The 23,026-nt window shown below is 37.7% G+C and overlaps 3 protein-coding genes across 4 annotated transcripts in view; 1 reads left to right on the top strand and 2 right to left on the bottom strand.

The window, feature by feature from the left end:
- Nucleotides 1–4,180, bottom strand: part of LOC121896694 (calcitonin-1-like) — a 30,768-nt gene extending 26,588 nt beyond the window's left edge. The window contains exons 1-2 of one of the 2 annotated variants that reach the window (XM_042410618.1): nt 4,050–4,180; nt 2,471–2,516 (exon numbers count right to left, since the gene is read on the bottom strand). Coding sequence is in view for 1 of the 2 variants with exons in the window: in XM_042410617.1 (XP_042266551.1) it covers nt 4,050–4,064 (15 nt within the window). In the remaining variant the exon portion in view is untranslated. The remainder of the gene's footprint in view (nt 1–2,470; nt 2,517–4,049) is intronic. The other variant, XM_042410617.1, reaches the window with a different exon arrangement.
- A 1,397-nt stretch (nt 4,181–5,577) lies between these two features.
- Nucleotides 5,578–10,834, top strand: psma1 (proteasome 20S subunit alpha 1). Its single transcript, XM_042411993.1, has 10 exons — nt 5,578–5,679; nt 7,714–7,758; nt 7,852–7,953; nt 8,491–8,594; nt 8,683–8,771; nt 9,081–9,151; nt 9,319–9,448; nt 9,747–9,826; nt 10,044–10,148; nt 10,514–10,834. The coding sequence occupies exons 1-10, from the start codon at nt 5,677–5,679 to the stop codon at nt 10,574–10,576; spliced, it is 792 nt and encodes a 263-aa protein (XP_042267927.1). The 5' UTR covers nt 5,578–5,676; the 3' UTR covers nt 10,577–10,834.
- Nucleotides 10,835–11,813: 979 nt separating this feature from the next.
- Nucleotides 11,814–19,351, bottom strand: ric3b (RIC3 acetylcholine receptor chaperone b). Its single transcript, XM_042411958.1, has 6 exons — nt 19,124–19,351; nt 16,588–16,808; nt 16,348–16,426; nt 15,364–15,457; nt 14,715–14,845; nt 11,814–13,107 (listed from the first exon to the last, which is right to left on the bottom strand). The coding sequence occupies exons 1-6, from the start codon at nt 19,329–19,331 to the stop codon at nt 12,602–12,604; spliced, it is 1,239 nt and encodes a 412-aa protein (XP_042267892.1). The 5' UTR covers nt 19,332–19,351; the 3' UTR covers nt 11,814–12,601.
- Between the last annotated feature and the right edge of the window lie 3,675 nt (nt 19,352–23,026).

Here is a 23,026-nt window from a genome sequence, read left to right as displayed (position 1 = left end):
CAAGCACTGAGCAAACACTGAATAAATTTATTATTGAACAGTAATCAGGACTTGTGTGTAAATGTATTCCTGTTTTTTACTGATGAAATGAACTCTACAAAATCTGACCTTGTTCTGTTGCATTGTGCTTTATACCTCTTATGGATATTTATGTTTTTAGACATAATTCCATCATGGTATCAATATATTTTTTTGTTTGTATGAAAAGACTCCACCAATGCAACTCCAAAAAGTTTCGAAACTGTTCTGTGAGCTACTCAGATGCGATCAATACATTAAAATGATGGATTCTGGTACTCCAGGACTGGTGTGGGTGCATTTCCTGGCATTAAAACAATGAATATGATGGATAGGAAATTTTGAATCACTGTTAACATAATGACTGAAATCAACTGCTTCCAGGACTGCATTTCCGTCTTACAGGAAACAGCACTTGATTACTGTTTGCCGACAATTTGAATGACTCAAAGACAGTATGTATGTATGTATTTATGTATGTATGGCTTGTTGGCGTCAGGTGGTTTAAAGCAGACCGGTTTGTGTCATATTAATCATTATAGAGACAGAAGACAAGGTATGTATGCACTTTATGAAAGAGCCTCCATATTAGCTGTCTATTCTTAGGTTCATAGACTGAGCAATGAGACTATCTATCTAGCTGCTGCTGATATTATTAAGTGCCCCACAATGTAGTGCCTTTTTTTTTTTTTTTTGAGCAAGAAAAAGCCTCTTCAGCCATTTGCCACTGAAATGCTGCATAAGCGCTTTCGTCAACACCAGGAAACTGACGGCAACGAAGAGGATCTCTGCAAGACTCCCACATCACCTCCTCTCTCACACCCCAACACTGCACGGCCTGGCCTTTGCTATAGGAAATGTTAAAGTCAATGACGACATACTGTATAGTATTCGGTCTCATAAAACTTATCGAGGGAGGGGAGGGGCTGAGATGGTTTTCCTTCGCTTGCTGTGCGGCCGGTGACCCCTGACCTGCCTTGTTATAGGATAGCTGCCAGCTTAATGCAACCTTGGCAGAGCAGCCACCTTTCCCGCCCATTAGTCCAGTCATTTCCAGGCTGAATCACATCGCTGACCTATTTTAAGAAACAAGGGGTGGGACTTTTGGGGGGAATCTTTAGACACTCAGGATGCAAAATTAATTGTATATTTTATAAATATAGTGCTAGACTGCACCTGCAATTTTCTTGACATCACAGGAGTAAGGGCTGCATCTCAGTTAAACACCACAAAGTAAAAAAAAATCTAAATAACTGTCTGCACTGGTGCCATCACATCAGGATATTATTCAAAGAAATGAATTTAGTCTCAATCTAAGATAAACCATATCATGGTGAAAACAGCAACACTTCGCTCCTTGCTGTGTGACTGAAACAAACTGAAAACCATGAATGGGTAGAGAAGCGGGCGCACTCACACTCGCCTCTACTCCTTAAAACACCTCCGCCTCCCTTTACCCCCCCTCCCCACCATCACCATGTGCCAGCGCAGAGTCCACAGTGTGGCTTGGACCCATCACACAGTGACTCAGGCTGCTCTCCATTTGAAAAATTAAACGGGGGACCGTTTGGCAGAGTTAAATGAGGCCCCCAGGAAAAAAACATGCTGAGCTCAGCACAGCTCCTACAATCTCAATCACAAAGGAGGAGGTTGGCGCACTGATGTAATGTCCGCCGCCGTGCTGCCGCTGCCTTGGCAGAGGAGGCGAGCTCGTCAGCATAGCCCTACTAATTCACCCCCTCCCCTTCCCCTCCCCTCCCCTCCCCACTCCCAGACCCCCACCGGATCAAGGGTACATCAGATATCATTAACAGAGAAAAAGGCGAGCAATGGCTTAAAACCAGACACAGGGTGAGACGTGACGGAGGATGGTAGAAAGTAAAGGATGAAAGGATGAAAGTAAAGTACATTTACTGTACTTAAGTACAATATTGAGGTATTTGTACTTGAGTATTTCCATTTTATGCTACTTTATATGTCTACATTTCACTGGACTAACTGTTACCTTACTACATTTATTTATAGTTTCGATTTACTATTTAGATTAAGATTTTACATACAAAACGTGACCAGTTTATTAAATATGATGCATTATTATAGATTAAACTAACTAAGCACCTCAACTAACTATAACAGTACTTAAAGTAATGCACATGTTAATGCATCAATAAGAATGACCCAAAAATGTAATACTGTCTGGTCCATTCTGCATAATGACTACTTTAAATACTTTAAATAACATTTTCTGCTAATACTTCTGTACTTGAGTTGTTACTTAAAATTGGAGTATTTTTACATTGTGGTATTGCTACTTTTACCAAAATCTGAACACTCTCACCACTGGCATTTCTTTGACTGCAGAGACACACACTGTTGAAAGTGACAGAGTCTCTTGAGAAATAAAAACATTTATGTGTTTGGAAGAATCTGAGAGTCACATCCTGACACTCACCTGTCAGCATCAGCTGTAGAGCTGTTCCACAACTGTGCAATATCCCCTACAGTATAAAAAAGAAGACAACAATGGAACCATTAAAGGAAATGGTTCCCACTACGGACAGACATTTTAAGCATAACATCTCATTCATTTTTTCCCATTTGGTACCAAGACCATTACTTGGTGGTTTGCATTTATCAGTGGATTCTGGATTATTATAATTATTATTAGTTTAAATTGCACTAATACAAGCTATGATAATATACCAGTGGAAACTGATACAAAGTCCAATATAAACACTGAATCCAAATCTTTAAATATATTATCTATAGAGCTATTTCTGGCTTTCACTCATTTAAAACAACAATTATCTTAATTTTCCTGGAGGGACTTCAAGTGTTTCTATGATACTCAATCGTTAGTATACAGTATAGCAGCATTATTACATGTTATTACTACATTATTCTAGTTATTTAGTATATTGGTTGTCATTTTTAAACTGATAATAAGACTCAGAGCCATTTAAAGACACTATTCTTTCATGATTTGAAGTCATTTTAGGGACATTTAGAAAACTCTTTCTTAAAGGACCGTTACACATAAAGAAACATATCATGAGAGCTCATTTTCAAAATATATATACTATAAACTGTCTAGCCTTTGTCATCAGATGGACATGACCGGTAGAAAGACAATTCATCCAAACTGTCTAATACTTTAGAGGGTTTAAGGAGAACACCATCATTTAAGAATTTAAACTTTATTTCTGAGGCCCAAGACAGCTCAGTCAGTTTTTCTGAACTTGGTGGCACCTTACTGAAGATAGAAATTTTAAAAAAAATCCTTGCATTCATGATTCACTGGGAAGTGGCATCAGTGGCTGCTTCATAAATAATAAATAAGTTGCTGACTATGTCAAGCTGGACATGTCAAACCAAAAGTAGATGAATGTTATAGCACAGTTCACTGTGCATAAACCAGTTTTCAAACCTCAACACAGTCCAGTTCATTGTCAGTAGAGGAGAGAAAGATCTTACTCTCCAGCTTAAAGGTCATGAGTTACTTCTCCAGCTTCTTTTTTTTTTTTCAAAAAGAGCAGCGGATGATCAAAAGTATTGACTGAATTGCTTTGTGGCACAGAAATAACACATGTGAATAATTAAAATGCATCTACCTTTAAAGAAACATAGACAATACATAAATAAACTGCTGCTGCCTTCTTCTCCATGATTTTGAGTCTTCACAAATTCTTATGTTGACAATATGATTGCTGCTATTCAAATTAGATGTATAATGATTTGACTTGAATTATTTACAATATGCTGCACCGGCAACTTCACCTCCAACTGTTGTTGTTTTCCATGATGAGAAAAAGTCTGTGTAGTTGTGTAAATTAGTCACAAAATGCAGTTAAGTTGAACTGAAGAGAAGTAAACTGCATTAAAGTAATCATAGACTTGCAGCATTTCAGTGTTAATATGTCTGTGCCTTCATATTTATATAAAAGGCAGACAGTGCAATCTGGATTTTCATTATCTTTAATCTCCATAAGTAGGATCAAAAACCACATAAGAGTATACTATAATATACCCACCGCTGTCGTCTGCATGACAAATTGTTCATCTTTCTTCTGGAACTTTTTGTGCGTGGGGGGGAAAAAATCGATTTTGTGGTCCTTGACAAAATGTTCACAGCCAAATAATCTTCTAATTTACTGCTGCCGCCTAGTGTTCATGCAAAAGCACTGCAGCTGCTGACTCAAAAAAAGAGGCAATTCAGTAAGGAAGCTCCCGCACAGACCTGCACCCTGGTTTCTGTTGCCCGATAAATGTCATAACGAAATAAATACTGTTAAAAAATACACTTTGTTTTCATTTTGTTGTAAATGTTAAGATCAAGATACTAAAATCCATTTTTAGGGCACAATCTGTGTGATTATCATAGCTTTTATTTTAAGAGAATATCAACTTAACCTACATGCAACATATTCAGTTTTTGAATAGTTTGCCACTAACGATTAGATCTTCTCCCTCCGTTGATATCTTTAAAAGACCCATCTCTTCTCTTTAGCCTTTTAATTGTCATCATGAAGAGATGGCTGACCACATTCTGGCTTTTATTTGTTTGTATTTTATCTGTTGTTTGTGTTGTGATTTTATCTGATTTTCTGTCTTATTTATGTCTGTGTTGTTATTTTGATCCTGTCTTTTTGTTCGATTGTAATCATCAATCAAATAATCCCATAATTGAATCTCTCTGTAAAGCACTTTGGTCATCGTCTGTTGTTTTTAAATGTGCTCTATAAATAAATTGACTTGATTTGATTTTTGTCTTTTTTACATAGAATATTTTTTATTTCATTTGTTTGTTTAGCTTTAGTAATTTGTGGCATGTAATAATTTAATGTGATAATGTCGGTTTTGGCCTGAAATGTTTCAAGATCACAGAAAGACATAGAGAAGTTTATCTTTAATAAATCTCTATACGAACTGTGGCTAGGGACAGTAAGAACAAAGGTAGGTAAGAATAAACCTTTGTGTTACGTAATGAATCTTATACTTGCAATTGGTAAATTCCAAATTACATAAGGCAAGATTCTTTCCCTTTTTAGCATCAAATTCCCTCTTTGTGTTTCCCTGTTGAGCTGCAGTGGAAGTACAGTAACAAAAAGAGGGACATTGGCACTAAAAATACTGTAATGTTGAAAGATATCTACTTGATTTGACTTATTTCGACGACTGAAGCTTCAAATAGCTTCAGATAAACTTTGAAATACATCTTTGCATCGAAGGAGGACTGTGGATTTTGTCCCCCATCACTTTTATTGTAAGTCCATCATGAAGGGATCTTCTAATGGTCAGTATGAACAGGAGGAATGATTACAGCAAGAAAAAACAATTTCAATGTTCATTTGGGCACCTGACTATTGTTTTAAAACAAACTTGAAAAATTGTGAACCCGTCCTATGAATACGACTTTGTTGATTATTTCTATTTATTTTACACATTTCTTATACTTTATTTACTTGACATATAATTATTTTTTCGCAGTGACATTTTGAATTGCACAATAATGCACATTTCTATTTAACTGCCGAATGTCATTCAATCGATCACTGATTTGATATCGGGGCTCTTCTCTTTTCCCTGACGTCGCGTCCAGGAAAATAAATCGAGTTAGGAGCGCAGCATAGGCAGCGAGCGGCGACACCTAAAGCAGAGATGGTAAGACTGAATTAATTTGGTGTATTTTGATCAATATAACATTATGTAATATGTATGCACAGTAAACATATCACACAGTAAGTTCATATATTAAAATGTATTAAGAATCCCAGAAAACAGGGATAGTTTGCTCAGAGGAAGCTAACGTGACTGAGCTAACTTTTGGCTACACTGTGAGTAAGCAAAACACATCGTTAGCAGCATTGATGCCGGTTTAATGTCTTTCCAAAGAAACTGTTCACAGCTGATATTTTGTAGATAACAAATTAAATGATGTTTAAAATTAAACCGGTGTATCCTGTATATAAGCTGAATAACGTAGCATGATTGCGTCGCTGTGACCAATTTTTTGAGTGGTTAAATAGTTAGCAGGCTAACGCAAGGTAGCTAGCATAGGCTGAGTTAGCATCTCATAAGCTTGCGCTCAACTGTCTTTTACTTTCGTTTTCCTCCAAGATAACTCATTTGCGTTTGGCTACAGACAATTTTATTAATTTTTAAAGCGAACAAATGCTTAATATCAGTCATCGGTCACTGATGATTCAGCAAACTAGTACAGTCGGCATTTTATCCAGCTAATATTAGTTAGCAGTTAGTATAATGCAGTGTTGGAAAGTAGCTAAGTGCATTTACTCAAGTAACGTTACTGTATTTATGTACAATTTTGAGGTAATTGTACTTTACTTGAGTGTTTCCATTTTATGCTACTTTATTCGTCCACATTTCAGAGGGAAATATCGAGTTTTCTTCTCCACTACATTTATTTGACAGCTTTAGTTACTTTCCAGATTTGACACAATGGATAATATAACAAGATTTTAAAATACAACACATTGTTAAAGATGAAACCAGTGGTTTCCAACCTTTTTGGCTTTTGACGTCTTACATAAAGCAGTGTGTAGTCGGGGTCACATTTCAGATGTCTATAAGTCGTTAACAGCTCCACCAAATAGTGTCTAAACTTCTCACATGGTGTCATTTCAATAAATGTTCAAATGATTTAATATTTCACCAAAAATCAAAGAATAGAGAAAAAGTCCAAAAACTATAAACAGATTTGTGCATCAGAACTGTTTTTTCTTCTTTCCTCTCCCATTAATCATCTCACGACCCCTCAGATTTATCCGGTGACCCTTTGTGTTGTGAAGTGCTGGACTAAACTAGCTAACTGTATATACACTCACCAGCCACTTCATTAGGTACACCTTATACATTTTTACTTTTTGTTGACATTGTCAGAAAGGTGATAATTCTACTTTATGTTTTTAGTGAGGACGTAGTAGGTGGTGGTGGTGTACTGGGGTGCATTGTATTGAATGGTGTTCAAAATATTTTATCCACTCCATTAACATACATGCAAAATATAAGGAACACTTTTAAATATAATGCAGTCCAGTACACCATCACCTCTTCTCTGCGTGTGTGTGTGTAGCTCAGCCCCACCCTTGATCAAGCAGACACACACCTGCAGCTCTTTATACATCCGTGACACAGAGTCAGAGAGGGGAGAGAACGAGAGACACGAATGTAGCCTGTAACACCCACTGCGGTTGACGCCCAGATGCGTCACAAACACAGCAAAATAATAAGAAAATACAGGCAGATAAATACACTGCCACACACTTCTAGTGGGTCATAAGTGATGATTGAGAGGGATTACTGTTGTATGAGTCTCTACATTGTTTTTTAGGAAAATCCTGCATAGTATAGCTTTAAGTAAAGGCTTTGAATACTTCTTCCATCACTGGTATAATGCTCGTAGTCGATTGCATGATGCCGTATAGTGGGGGGCGTACACAAAGCTGGTCTTATTAATAATTCAGTCATGTTAGTAATGTAAAACCTCCTACTAGAACAGTCCAGGCTGTCGACAGGTAGAGAGCCTCATGCACTCGTCTGTAAGAAATAGTCTGTCATTGAGGAAAACTACCGGCAATGCAAGACAATTATGTAAGCTCAGCTGTTGTATTGTATCATTATGTTTCTTTTCTCACTTTCAAATCATGATTTGTTTGTTTTTTTTTCTATCTTCAGTTTCGCAATCAGTACGACAACGATGTGACAGTATGGAGCCCACAGGTACATTTGCTTTGCCTTTTCTCTTTCTAAGTATGTGATAAAGGACATGCAAGAGCTCAGTGTGTTTAACAAAGTTGTCCATGTGTTGTCCAGGGCCGTATCCATCAGATTGAGTATGCCATGGAGGCAGTGAAGCAGGGGTCTGCAACTGTAGGACTCAAATCCAGAACCCAAGCAGTCCTGGTTGCACTAAAGGTACAATTATATTAACATAATGTCTGGTCTGATAAGAATGATTTTATCTTGCCTCAGTTGTTCTTTTCCTTTGCTGCTACTTTGCCTGTTTTTTTTTCAGACTTCCACCTATATAAATGTATAAAAATGTTACCAGCAGTTTAAGAAAATATACCAGTTTGCCTAAAATATCTTTGTAAATGTCCCATAAAAATGCATTCTCACTGATGTTGTAGTTGTATCAATTACATGCCTATAAATGCACGTCAGAATCTTACTTTAAAAAATCCATCACGCTGAATAAATCATGCAGACCTGCCTTCACTATTAAGCATTATTCAGATGGGGTTTTTTTAAAACTCTCATTAATAATAAACTAAAGCCCCTCCTAATGTTAAGTGTTGCCTTGACACTTTTTTGGATGTCATTCATGTCGTGTCAACATGACCTTTTAATATTTTAAAACACACATTTTCCGGGAAGGCATATAGCAAAGTACTGAGCACATTCAGAAGAAGAGCAGTAGATCACAGGAGTGTTGTGTCTCTTTGTCTGCAGAGAGCCCAGTCTGAACTGGCTGCCCACCAGAAGAAGATCCTCCATGTCGACAACCACATCGGTATCTCCATTGCTGGACTGACTGCTGATGCCAGACTGCTCTGGTAGGTCACAGATACCTTTTTGTGATCTGGATGAAACTGTGGATAAAGAAACGTAGTTAACATGATACTAACATCTTCTCTCCGACAGTAACTTCATGCGTCAGGAGTGCTTGGACTCAAGATTCGTTTTCGACAGGCCCCTCCCAACGTCACGTCTCGTCTCTCTTGTCGGCAGCAGTATCCTCACAACTGTTAGCTTTATGCTCTGGACTAAAAATGTCATGTTATTTTTGTTATTATATTACCAATATGAGAAATTACTAATGGATAACTCATAATGCTGGTATACTTTAGTGATAACCTGTACTTTCGTCTGCTCTAACCTGCATTTGGTTGGAAAACAAGCCAGTTGTGGATATTTGAAACGTTAAATTTACTGCCCACTGTCATATTAGCTAGAAACTAAATAACTGAGCAGATGTTAGACCGTCACTGGAAAGTAAAACAAGTAAGCATGGCTGCAGTGATCCTTGACTGAACCCTCAGAAACCCAAATCCCAACACAGAGGTATGGAAGGAGGCCCTACGGCGTTGGACTCCTCATTGCTGGCTATGATGTAAGTTTTCTTACTCCTGTTGTTTGTTAAATACCTTGCTTTATTTTTACATTGATAGGATTATCTCTTGAGGCCCTTGTGAAAGAATAAATGTTATCTTGATTTGGACTGGAACATAAAAATGTGATGGTACCTCTTATTTATTTATTTGTTTTGTGTTAAACCAGGATATGGGACCTCACATCTTCCAGACCTGCCCGTCAGCCAACTATTTTGACTGCAAAGCCATGTCCATCGGAGCGCGTTCCCAGTCTGCACGCACCTACCTGGAGAGATGCATGGACAAGTTTGCCGACTGTAAGATTAAAAGCCTCATATTCAGAGGAAACCAGTTGTAACTAAGAGCTCCGTAGTAGCAAAGTTTGCAACTGAACATGAATGATGTTATGAAAGTTGCATCTTGATGAGTCAGGATTTTAGTTCATTTTTGTTCAATTACAGTGTCTTTATTTGTGAGATGATGACAGCTTTGGACTTAAATATTTTTGTCATCACCCCATCAGTTCTTGTGAAAGTCAGAGTACTGGACACTCCCTCGCTTGCTAATCAATAAGTGGAAAGACATGCATTAAGAAAATATGATTTTTGTTCTCAGGTAACCTGAATGAGCTGGTCCAGCATGGCCTCCGTGCTCTCAGAGAAACCCTCCCCACGGAGCAGGACCTCACTACCAAGGTACAGATGTGACTCTACACAAATCTCATTACACAGATATTATCTTAGTTTTCATCTGTGTCTTACATGAGACATAGATTTAAAAAAAAAACCTGTATCTGTGCACTCAACAAAGAGATGTGACACAAATACCAGAGCACAGTCGCAGTCTTTTTTTTTTTTTTTTAAATGTAATAATATACGGTTAATTTCAGAGAGAAATGTTTAAATCTTTCAGAATGTTTCCATCGGCATCGTGGGGAAGGACATGGAGTTCACCATTTATGACGATGATGATGTTGCTCCATTCCTGGAGGGACTGGAGGAGAGGCCACAGAGAAAGGTATTTATATAATTCAGTCCAGACTCATACTTTTTTCATTTGAGATAACAAATGATTTAACTTTTCAGTCATGTTGTTGAATCAGCCTGCAACAGAACTCTGTATCTTCTGAACGCTGCTGGTTATTATATTATTATTTCCCCATTTCGGAGTCGAGGCAAATATTTAAAGAAACATTTTTTTAATTGGACAAAGATAAAGAAACATTTAAAACAAAAAACAAGATGTGATTTTTGTTTAAGTTCATGTTTGCATGTGCATGAAAGGATGCACCTATACAACACTACGCATTTCTGTTGTATTGAATATTAATTTTAGTCGTCGACCCTGAACTTTGTGTGCTGAAGAACATTTCTGTATCTCAGGTCGCTCAGCCTGCAGATGAACCCGCCACTGGAGAGGCACCTGACGAGCCAATGGAGCACTGAGGAAGCCCCATCACTCAGCCGGCCAACCGATGATATACCTCCTGTTATCATGGGGGGGGCGGGCACAAACCCAGACCAACTTGACACTTATTGCAACTCAAACAGAGCAATTTTTAGAGGGGAAAGATGTTGTTGTGATGTGCCACTTGCTAAACTGTTAATCCAAAATATTCTCTGCTAACATCAATCATTGTGATGTTGCTTTTGTATGAGTAAAGTGTACCATTATACAAGTAATAAACTCTTTTTTTGAATTAAGCTCTTTGTTCTTAATTTCAATTTAATTACTTTTAATTCAAGTCACAGCATCTTTACAATATAATTGTGCTACTATATACTGTGAGATGTTAGAGGATAAGAAAACTAGAAGCATTGAGGGAAATGGAAAGTTAAGGACAGTTATAGTATTTATTTTAATGATCAATAGACATATTGATGTGCTTTTCTGAACAGTGAAGAAATTATATAAAAGTAACAACATTTAAATAGAAGTTCAAACAGCAGGTCTGTTGAAAATCGAAAGGTTTGTTAGTGCAGAAGATGACATTTCTCCACTTTACACTTTATCTAGAACAGAGGAGACAACGTGTGTCCAACAGGTCTTGTCCCTTTTTTTCATCAATTTAGTGCTTCTCTTTACATTAAGGGTGTTAAATGAACATACAAGGGGCCTAATTTAAATGTACTAAAACATTATTTCATATGCAACTTTGAGATGAAGACCACAGAAAGTTTAAAAACTGACGGCGATCTATTAGTCACGTTCTTATTACACACAAGGCACAACCGTCCCCGTGTTTTAAATATGGTGCGTCTGCGTTCATGACATATAAATATAAAGCCAAAATATAAAGGCAAAATCTCCATCCACATCAAATTTTCCACAGCAAAACTTGTTCAAGTTTGAGCACTTTTTTTTCTGGTGTATTTTAAATCATTTGTAGAACAAACGGCACATGTTTCAAAGTTTTCTGATTCGGTCTTTTCTGCTCGTTTAAAAATGTTACTCTCATCTCTGAACTGATGCTTCCTGAGAAAAAAGCTTTCACAAGTATGATAATTAACTCTTGATGATTAACAAAGTACTGGTTGTCAACTATTGTCATCTAATTATTTTACATCACATGTGGAGGCAGAACCTTATTAATAGAAATTAGATTAAAAACAATATGAATTTCTGCCTTTTGGAGACTGACGTGATTTAATATTTAAGATTGAGCGATAATTTTAAAAATTCCTCCAAGTAATATCTTGAGTGTCACTTCTTTTATGACCATGACTAATGATTATTTTCATTATCGATTACACTGTCAAGGAATTGTTTGGTCTACAAAATGTCAGAAAATGGTGAAAAATGAATCAATCACTGTTTCCCAAAGCCTAACATGACATACTCAAACATCTTCTTTTGTTCCAACCAACAGTCCAAAGATATTCAGTTTACTAACATAAAAGACTAAAAAAAAAGAACTTTGACATCTTTTTCTTGAAAAAAAATGACTGAAACGATTATTTGATTACCAAAATAGTTGGTAATTAATTGTCTGTCGATCGACTGATCCAACGGTTCTCAAACTTTTTCACATCAAGGACCCTTAAGATAAGATAAGATTAGATAAGAGAAGTTGAGATTGTGTCTCAGGGTCCCCCCTCTGATAAGATTTTTGCTTTTATATGTTTTATTACAGAAAGTGTATGAAACTCATAAATTCTGTCATTGGATGGAATTATGGTGAAAATAAATTATTCCCCTGTTTTGCCCCTGAACTAATCATGTAATCAACTAATGGCTGCAGCTCTAAAGTACAGTGAAGTTATTCCTTAAAAGCTAACTGATAAAACTGATCTAGTGATATACAGTAACCAGCATACAAACGTTCTCACTTATATACTTCAAGTAAAGATAAACAAGGCTAGAAATTCATGCTATCGCCAACTTTCATGCTACCGTCCAATTATTCTGATCAGACCGGATTATAAAAAGCTGCCCTCAGAAACCAGGCCCAGGTTCAAGGTTCAAAGCAGTCAGTTTAAGTCTTTCTTTGCTCTCCTCCTCTTGTTCCTCCGTCTGACGGTGCTGCAGGCGGGTTCTGTCTCCACCGGCGAGGTGGAGGAGGTGAGGTCCTCGATCTTCTCCTGCTCCATCATGGTCGTCATCTTCAACGTGAGCTCCAGCTCCTTCAGGACTCCGGCCAGGTCCTCCTCTGGGACGCCCAGATCGATTTTCCTGCCTCCTTCCTTACGTTCATGCGAGTTCTCGCTCTCATTCACGCTTAAATCGCCCCGTGACCCCGCATCCTCCTCACTTCCTGCTGTAAGAGCAGATTCTGTCACAGCATCTGTACTCAGACTCTCATCTACGTCAGCTTCTCCTCCACCTGTAACATCCACAGGAATGTTTTCCACCAGGTCGGCCCCTTCAGCCTCCGTCCTCTCAGCCTCCGTCTCTGACTGTGGACTGTGGTGCTGCTGGTCGTGCTGACAGCAGCAGCGGGAATGTTCCCAGTACTGCTGAGGCTCCTCTGGATAATCTGTGAGTAAAATTAGAGAAACTTATCATTCATTCAGCAGCATTTCCTTGAACTACTGTGTCTTATAGCAATCTGCAAGTCACACAGTTACAGTCTGGAGCTCCCACACTTCAACTTGTGATACCACTAAAATCAATAACCTGTAGATATACACAAGGGTACTTCTAGTTATTGCAGGTATTATTTTATAATTGAAATTTGTATTTGATCCACTAACTACAAATCATGTGCGCTCCAGGTGTTTAGATGGTTTCAGTTCAGTCAGTACATCGTCAAAATTAACTTGTAAATGCTTAAGAAAGCTAAAACTATACACAGAACATCATGTCGCCTTTATTTTTTGTAGGAAATTACGTTATTTTATTAGTGTAGTTGCAAGTCATTTCTCCAAATCAGCCAAATCTCTAAATTTCCTTGCTGGTGCACTGAAATACTTGAGTGAGTCAGCTGTGGAAAAGCACTACATTAGGAAATTAAAAGCTAGAAGACAAAGAATAAACAAACACTGACGATGAGAAAATGATTAAGCTGAATTTGGATGTTTTATGCATCAAAAAAGTTACTATTAGATGACAGAATCAACCACAAGTGACTGAAAACACCACAATTCTGCTCACAACTGCAGAACCAAACAAAAAAATAAGTCTCTTGAAGGTGTTTATGTGCTGTTTTAACAGTGAAACACTGGCTGGTAAGCAGGCAGTAAATCATTTTAAGAAGTTCTTTGACAAATTTACAATGTCTGGGTCAGAGTCTGATCGATAACGACAAGTATGAATATATACGTCTGACGCACAATAAAAAATGTTTGGATGTGATTGATTTATAGAAGCGTGGTCGTATGAGCCGCAGTGTTCAGGAGAGGAAATACAGCAGAGACGTGCTGAGAGGGAGAGACTTGGGACGATGGCAGATGCTAACGTTAGCTCGGTCTTGGTCATAAGTACTGATGTAACTTTGAGGTCAGAACTTGGATTCTTTATTATCTCCAGTCACTGACAGTAAAACACAGGATCTCAAGAGAAAAAGTGGAATTTCTGTTGCGTATATAATCGTGTTTTCCGGACATTTCCACAACCAGGTACGGAGCACTTCATTTTCTAACGCTAACTTCAAACAAATTAAAAAAGATGTGGAAAAATATCAATTGTTTGATTGTACATGGAACTACTCTCCGGAGACTGAAAACGTGATCGCTGTTATCAGCCATTGGAGCCATTTCTAAACAAACTAACGTGCCCAAACTCTTCATGATGAAGGAATATGTCACTGACGGGTTTATAACGTAGGTCTACGGCACGGAGGAATACGATATATCAGCTTTGGCTTTACAATACTTGTAATTGGGATGAGTTCATTGTTGGTTTGTGATGAGATTTGTTGACAATAAGGAAAAAAGAGAAAAATCGCCAGGCTTATCATGACGTGAACTCCAGTCTGAGGCTTTAAAAGTTGGAGACATTACATAATGAATCCCCTGATCTACACATTTTTCTCACCACACAAGATAAACAGCGCGCTACTTTCTAAATTGCCATAGTCATAGATCGTGTGCTGCACAATTGTCCATATAAACTGAATGTATATCCCAAAGAGACCGGCCTGACCTTCCCAGTTGTCCTGGGCCTTCTTCTCCGGAGTCATCCCCTCCATCAGCTGGCCCTCCTGCATCACCCGAGTTATTTCCGTCAGCTGCTGCAGGAGACTCTCCTCCTGGTCCGCCGTCACGCCCTTCACCCTGCAGCACCAACACAAAACTGAACACTCACTGCAAACTACACACACCTAATTATATTCTTAAATATAAGGAGCGTATAAATGTCTTCAAAAGTGTTTCCTTTATTCTACCATAGATTTACAGATTTAACCCATATTTTCAAAATTGCTAAATATTTGTGAGGGTGATGTCAAAGATGATTATAGAGCTCTCAAAAGAACAAATACTTAGATAGATTGCACCACAGGACTAACTAATAATAGAAGATTTAGAATCATAAAAGGACACATGAAAGTGTTAAAAACAAGCAGCATTAATAAGAGGTCATTGTCTGAAAGTGGGAGAACAAATAGCAGAAGAACACGAGAAAAGGAAATTAACTCTGCATTCATACTTTAATTTGTGGGAGTGTGTTGTGTGGAAGAGATTATTGTAATTAAATCAACAAATGGGTTCAATAGAATCATTCCTGTCAGGGAAACAGAGGGAGGAAGCTGACTGATGAAATGACTCCTTCATAAAAAAAGGCACACACCCACCTGTCAGGACTGTGGTGGGCGCTGGAAACAATGTTCTCCATCACCAGCTCTGTTTCTCTCAGCTTCTCCTGCAGCTGGGCCAGCTCGAAATCAGCTGGAGGGCAAAGAGTTCAAGGAAATCAAGAAGACATTTAAGGAAGTTAAAGTTTGTTTGTGACTGCAGAGAAGAGTTTGTTTTGAACAGAAGTGAAACCAACATGTGCAAGAAGGTTTCACTTGGTTCAGAGATTTAGCTCCGAAGTACAGACAAAGACAAGTGTAAGAGGCTACGATCGTTGGAAAATGTATACATCTTGTCACCGTTCATTTTCTGATGATTTATAGGAATCAATATGCCAGAAAATAACCAACATTAATTTATTTCTCATTAGGTTAATGCACCATAAAGACAAATGTGCTTGTCAGCTATTGAGACTAGATGCAAGTTAAGAGCTACAGAGAAGCTTTAATCTATTATAAAGAAAATGTTCCTTTGATCATCTGGGTCACATGACTTCCTTTTGAAAAAAGGAAAGTGGATTTTTTTTTTCAAAAAGGTTTTACCCACATAATCTTTATCTTTTACAATGACAACTTAGCAATTTTATTACATCAAAATCTAAAATTCTTTGTTTTATTTCGTCTCTTCTTATGTTAATTTCTTTGGCACTCAGATCTTTCAGTCACATCTCGTCGCCTTTCAGAGTTTTGTTTGGGCTCTTTTTATTTTTCTAACTGTTGTTTCACAGAATTTGTTGGATAATAATGACCTAAGATATTCATAAAGGTTGTACATCGCTACAGTGCTGCACTGTTCAGAAAATTACATCACATTACATCCATCTGGCAGACGCTTTTGTCCAAAGAGAAACCGTCTCAAACGAGCTAAAAGTGTTTCCAAGAGGCGCCGGTGCGTGTATTGTTAAAGAAATTAGATGTAAATTAGTGCTAAAAGTTGCTAAAGGGATTATTGTAACTAGTCAACTGTGACTGAGTGATACTCACTGATCTTTCTCTTCATGTTCTCTGACCGAACTGAAGGAAACCTTCCCTCTGACGGCTTGTTGTTCCCCTTAGACGTGATCTAAGAGAAAGACAATATCAGGGTTAAAACTCTCAAAACACAAACTCCACACAAATGTACAACAGATCCCACAGTGGAGTGTCTGTGCTCAAAAGTTCATGTCTGCCAAACATCATTATTATTTTAAGTAAGTATCTGTTATGGATCCATCACTGTTTCACCTTGAACAGTATGTAGAGAATGTAGAGTAAGATCCCGAAGCCGTACACAGGGATGATCTGTCCCGCCAGGTTGGATTTGCCGGCGGTTCCTGCCCCCGTCCCCGCTCCCTTGGCCCTGGCTATGGCCTCAGGGTTGTGAGCCCTGGAGAAGCTGGACGCCGCGGCCCTCTGGCTTCGTCCCTCCGGAGCCGCCTGACGGTGCATCATCGGAGGGAAGCGACCTGGACGACGTGCAGGAAGAGGAAGACACAATCTGAATTAGAAGCACTATATGAATATATATGAAGAATGTTCTCTTAATGTAAGTCCAGGATTTTAAACATATGAAAAATTATTGAGAACTTATAGGAATAATAAATTACAGACAGTTTTGACTCAAAAATATAATTTTACAACATCTTCACAGGATAAAAAAATGTATCAGACTCCAAAACATGATAATTAACAAGTAAGGTAATAAAAAACAAAGCTTCTGAATATGATACGGTTAAGAAAACAATAGATAAGAGGTCACAATTAAGAAAATCTAACCTTTGGGTGAACATATGAAAACGTGTGAAAAACAAATACTTCATACTTGGCTTGCTAGATCCTCTCAATTTGATCATTTATTTCTAATCTATAAAACTACAATACTGTACATCGATATGTCTCATATCTATATTTGGGTTTTGGACTGTTGATCAGATGAAACACAGCATAACATTTTTCATTATATTATGGTGATTTATAAACTAAACTATTAATTGATTAAAAAAAACAACAGATTAAACAATAATGAAAATAATTGTTAGTCACAGCCCTACACTGAATAAAAAAGCATTAAAAATTCTAATAATTTTGTTGTCTGGTCAAAATTTTGGAAATTCTTTGACCCGCTTTTTTGGTATTTTATGCTTGCAATTATTTTTTTAATGCTGGTATCTCGGGCCGATTTCTTTAGATAATTTATCACGGGTGGAGCTCATTGGTTCATTCCTGTCTTCTCCTCTCCACGTCTCCCTCAAATGGACAGCTCAACTATTTAGATCAAGTACAAGAAGCCTTCAGGTGGCTCTTCAGGTCACGGGTTCAAATCTGTCATCTGTTGGTTCTTATTCTCTCTCCACCACACTTTCCTTCCTCTCATGAAGTCTAATAAAATGAAAATGCTTGAAAGGTATTGTTTGGTACTTCTACATGAATCATCCCATCATATTATGACCAAGTGTTAATCAACCTGCCACTTAGCTGTGACACAGGCGTCATTATAGGTACTCCTAGATCTGACACTTTCAGATTAAACTAAGACGCCATCTTTACATGCTCTCATTGCACTCCTGATCTCTGATAAACAATAGAAGTAATAAGAGGAAACAACTTTTTGTTCTCTTATGATAATGGGGTGATTATCTCGTTATCTTGAGATAGCAAAGCTCATTTTCTCAAGATAATGAAATTATTAACTCATGATCTTGAGATAACAGCATTAGGAAAAAATACCACACTTAAGGAAACTTAAGAAGGCAAAGTTCCCATCCTGAGTTCTTGTTAACTTTTACAGAAGAGCAATAGAAAACATCCTGACTGGAAAAATCACAGACTGATATGAGATGTGCACGGCCCAAGACTGGAAGGTTCTGCAGCGGGTGATTAAAACCACCCAGAACGTCATTGGTACCCATCTACAGAGCATTAGTGATATCAGTGAGGTGAGGTGCCTGTAAAGAGCCCAAAGGATACTAAAAGACAACATCCACCCCAACTACAGCCTGTTCAATCTGCTGCTGTTGTTGTGCCACCAGACTACAGATCGGACCCCTCAATTCATCCTCCGCACTCAAATATAAAAAACTTTTATTTCTATGACTTATTATTTATTAATCCATTTATATAATTTCTGTTTTTGTGAGTAGCATAAAGGGACCACAAAGTACATTTCGTTATACAACCTTGTGTTAGAAAATGATAATAAATAAATTTTGAATCTTAAAGATAGCAACAAAAAGAGAAAAAAATAATGAAACACAGCTAAAAAAAAAATAATAATGATAAAAGATAAGATAAAATACAAACTGAATTGTTTGTATTTTATCTTATTTCTTTATTTTTCAAAGACAGTGCTCATTGATCAAACAGAAAAAAAAGAAACTGTAAGTGAGCCAGTTTGCCTAAAACACTAGTTTTCATCGGTTGTGCCTGACCAGATATTTAAAAAAGGCACCTTAAAACTTTGATAAAATTATGTATCTTATAAAATGCATATGATCATAATAAATTTATACATAATAACTATTTCATTCATCCCATTTATATTGATAAAAGTGACCAATTTAGACTAATGGAGTGTTTTAGCGCCCTCTTCAGGGAGGAGAATGTAACTGCAAGGACGCTGATGCACAGTGCGCATTTTGGCTTCAAACACATAAAAATAAACATTATATCACAACCTTCTTTAGTTTATAAATCAAAAACTTCAACCGTCTATCTGAAAGGCCAGCAAACACCGAGCTGAAGCCATGTGAACGATAAAGAAAACCCGTGAAAGGTGACGCACCCTCCGGCCGCTCAGCATCCTTCCTCCCGCGGGAGAGCAGCATTTTGGGGAGCAGCAGCGCGACGCACAGCACGAGACACGTCGCGAGGGTCACCTTCTGAAATGTTGACATCGCCATGCCGACAGGTAAACAGGGGGAAAAAACTACAAAATATGTGACAGGTTCACGATGAGAAAGCGGCGGAGACGGGAGCTGGTTGCTTCTCATCCATCGGTTGAACTTCCTTGTTGATTGGAGGAACGGAAGGCGATATTTTTTTTCCTAGGATGGCGAAGTCATGACCCGCCCTACTCTGCCTCTGATTGGCTTACCTTGCTATTCTTACCCTAACCCTAACCAATCGCACTCCTCATGCCTAAACCTAACCAATCCAACCAGCGAAGGCAAGAAGTACTAGCCAATCAGAGGTAGAGTAGGGCGGGTCTTGACTTCGCCATCCTAGGAATACAAATTTGCCGAACGGAAGTGAGCCGAAGCTGCAACTGATGACTTTTACCACGAGGTGGCGCCAAAATAACGTCTTAGAGATTTTAATGCTGGGGTACAGCAGGCTGATAAATTGAGTCAAGATCCCCACCAGACATGTATTATGACATACAAAAATACTCTGCTTGGAAAAATAATGTGTGTCTAATATGATTTTTTGAAAGAAAGTTCAAATTATGTCATCAAAATCCTTAAAATGGCATCTACTCCTTCTTCCCTCATTAAAAATTTCAGAATCTATGAATATGTAAATATATTTCATCTTAGAAATTTAACTGCTGAACACAAGATGTCTCCTACAATTTCATTGAGCAGATGCTTTTATCCAAAGTAAATTGCATCTGAGAGTTGATACAACACAGGGGAAGAAGTCAAAAGGGGTCAAAACTCCTGCAACAGTTTTAGTATATAAAACAGCTTTATTTTTAGACCAATGCATTTCGAGTTGTGGCCTTCATCAGGGTCATCATAAAACACATTACAAACAACATTTAAAGTAGGTTAGGTATGAATCAAAAAGTTTAAAAAAAATCTAAAAGACAACAATCCAGACACATATCAGCCAACGGGACATCTACAAAGATGGATTGGGTATATATGGTTATGTTGCTTTTATCCAAAGCAAAGTACATCTGAGAGTTGATACAACACAAGCAATGATCTAGTCAGGAGAGAACAACATGAGTAAGTGCCATAAAGCTAAGTTCAAGTCCAATAGGCTGTAGGTGCCAACAGGCTGTGCACACAGGCATAGAGTGTATAGAGGCAGATTTTTATTTTTATTTTTTTCAGTCCATCAAGTGCAGAGGTGTTCATGAAAGAGCTGGGTCTTTAGCCTTTTCTTAAAGATTGAGAGGAACTCTGCGGATCAAACAGTTTGGTAACTTGTTGCACCACTGGGCAACTACAGAAGAGAAGAGTCTGACTAGCGACTGCTGGGACCTGTTGTGTTGGTGGTACCAGGCACCTTTCATTGGCAGAGGGTAGCGAGCAGGAGACCTGAATGAGGGAGTTCAGGTAGGTAGTTTTAGTTGCTGTTTCGTAAGCGAGTGTCAGGAATTTTCTCCTACTTCACTGAAAGTCTATTGTCAGTGTATGTGCACTGGACACTTCAAGTTTCCACATCACACTTTCATAAGCTGAATATTTGACCAAGATTGGCTTCCAAACCACTTGTTATGTCACAATCGATGCTCGTCGTCCTGCCATTTAAAATCAGATTTTCATGGAGCACAGAGAAACTTTCCTCCTTCAGCAGATGAATGTGAAAGCAAACGCCACGCATACATCATTCTGCACAGTGAAGAAGAAAGCACATTCTTGAGTGGAGCAGGACTTTAAGAAAATTGTGATCAATTTCACTTACTAAGGCCAAAAATTATGTTCAAATTTGGTCAGATTCTGTCCAAATTTTCTTTTATTTAGTACAGATATGAATGTCAAAGAAACATAGAATGGATTATCTTTGTCAACGTATGTCATTTCTATTTCTATTTTTTTTGTATGTTTAATACTGGTTTTAATCTATTTATAAAGTTTGTAATTTATACAAAAAAAAATGTAGACAAACTTGTCCTTTCTCATCCAATGTTACTTCCATTAAAATAGGACTCACAGTTTTTGAATAAATTGCCCAAAAGCACAGAGATCGCTGTCTAACAGTCTCATACAGTCCAATGTTATCTGAGGTATGAATCTCTTTAAAATAAAAGCCCCCAACGTCACTGTATGTTAACAGGAAACTGAGGATGGGTCTAGTTTTTCAAAATAAAAGCTCAAGACGGTAACTGTATCTTAACAGGAAGCTCAGGATGAGACTTGTTCTTCTAAATAAAAGCGTCAGACAAAACAGTAGCAAACTTTCCTGAAAACAAAGAAAAGAAAAGACTGTGTTGTGGTGGTGTTGGCGTTTTCCTTATATGGGATGTGACAGTTAAGTGGAAGGGAGGAAGTGACATCATGTGGCCGTGACCAGCCAGGTAAAAGTGACCGGGCAGGCGCTAGCCAGGTATAAATGGGAATAACTGAGATTAGCCCTGCTACAATCACATCTGCATTTATGGTTTAATCGAGACAGAAAAGTATTTAAGGTCATTATTTATTGTTTATTGATTTAAGTACTGAGTTTATTGAGTTGTAGATTAGCTAGCTAGATTAGCCACCATGCTTTCCAGGAGACAAAAGGCGGCATTGAACCACTTCCTGATTTTAAGACCTTGTTGACATCACCAGTGACGTAATGGGTTATACCAAGTGTGGGGGAATTTATTTTATTTAGTTAAATATTTGGTTTTGTATTTATTTTATTTGTAGGTATTATGGTTTGTGGTAAGGACTCAGGCTATGGTTGATGTGTGTGCAAACAATGTTACCTGATACAAATGACACTGTCATATACCAGTCGTTGTTATAAGAGAAAGGACACCCCTGATAGAAATATGGTTCTGCCTAGATAGATTGGAGGGCCTATTTAACTTGTGATTCTGATACTCCAAATTACACGGTGAGTTTCATTTCACTTTGTTTTATATGCCAACATCTCCAAACGACTTGATTTTTTTTAGATAGTGTCCCATTGCTCTCTGCATATTAGTGTGTACCACTTTGTAACTGATGAAATTGTTTTCTGCAATTCTGTTGTCTTTAATAAAATGAAACTTGGTAAACAAGTTCTCCATGAGAACCACCATACTACTTATTAACTGCCATATATCTTAAATGTAATCTACCATGGTAACCAAATTCTGCAAAGTTGTACAGATGGGGATGTTGAACAAGTGTGTTGTATCTGCAGCAATGCTTTGAAAGTTATTTCAGCTGTCAGCTGTCACATTTTCCGCAGGAAATGTATTTTTAGTTTATTTTTATTTTTGTTTGTTCCCATGTTCAGTTTTTCTGTGTTTCTGTGTTGCTCCTTTTTAGCTGTTCACATGCTTACCTGAGCAGGCGGTACATTCCAGTTACAGTAGATGAGGCCTTGAAGCCAGTCACAAGTAGAAGAGAAGGTAGTCTTATTTCATGTTTTAGTTGTTTTGTGTTTCAGTTTCAATGTTTCTGTTCATAAAATGTATTTTTTATTGTATTCATAATCCTGCCTTAAGTTGTTTGTATGGTGTGTCAGGACATCCATTAGTTATATTCTTATTTTTATTCAATTTTCTTTATGCTGAAATCTCTCACTACAATGCAACACACCATTTTCTCCACAGGAATAATAGAAAAAATCATTTCATCTTAGCTAAAGGATGACTTTATTTCATGGTTCTTACTTTTTTACTCCCCATACACAGAATCTAACACTATATTGAGTCAAATCAATGACAGATCAGACATGGATTGCTGGTTTTGTCGTGTGTATATTGACCAAAAATGGGGAATAAATGTGAAATGTCTCTATTTTACATTCAGAATATGCC

The sequence above is a fragment of the Thunnus maccoyii genome, chromosome 5 (assembly GCF_910596095.1).
Source record: "Thunnus maccoyii chromosome 5, fThuMac1.1, whole genome shotgun sequence".
NCBI classification, from domain to species: Eukaryota; Metazoa; Chordata; class Actinopteri; order Scombriformes; family Scombridae; genus Thunnus; species Thunnus maccoyii.
Note: the sequence above shows the minus strand (reverse complement) of the source record. Positions and strands in the feature narration are given on the sequence as shown.

Coding starts and splice junctions, on each gene's coding strand:
- ric3b (XM_042411958.1), bottom strand. CDS start 19,331: ATGAGAAGCAACCAGCTCCCGTCTCCGCCGCTTTCTCATCGTGAACCT. Junction 15,458..16,347: donor GAACATGAAGAGAAAGATCA/GTGAGTATCACT, acceptor TTTGCCCTCCAG/CTGATTTCGAGCTGGCCCAG. Junction 13,108..14,714: donor GGCCCAGGACAACTGGGAAG/GTCAGGCCGGTC, acceptor TTTTACTCACAG/ATTATCCAGAGGAGCCTCAG.
- psma1 (XM_042411993.1), top strand. Junction 9,152..9,318: donor TCCTCATTGCTGGCTATGAT/GTAAGTTTTCTT, acceptor GTGTTAAACCAG/GATATGGGACCTCACATCTT. Junction 9,827..10,043: donor AGCAGGACCTCACTACCAAG/GTACAGATGTGA, acceptor TAAATCTTTCAG/AATGTTTCCATCGGCATCGT.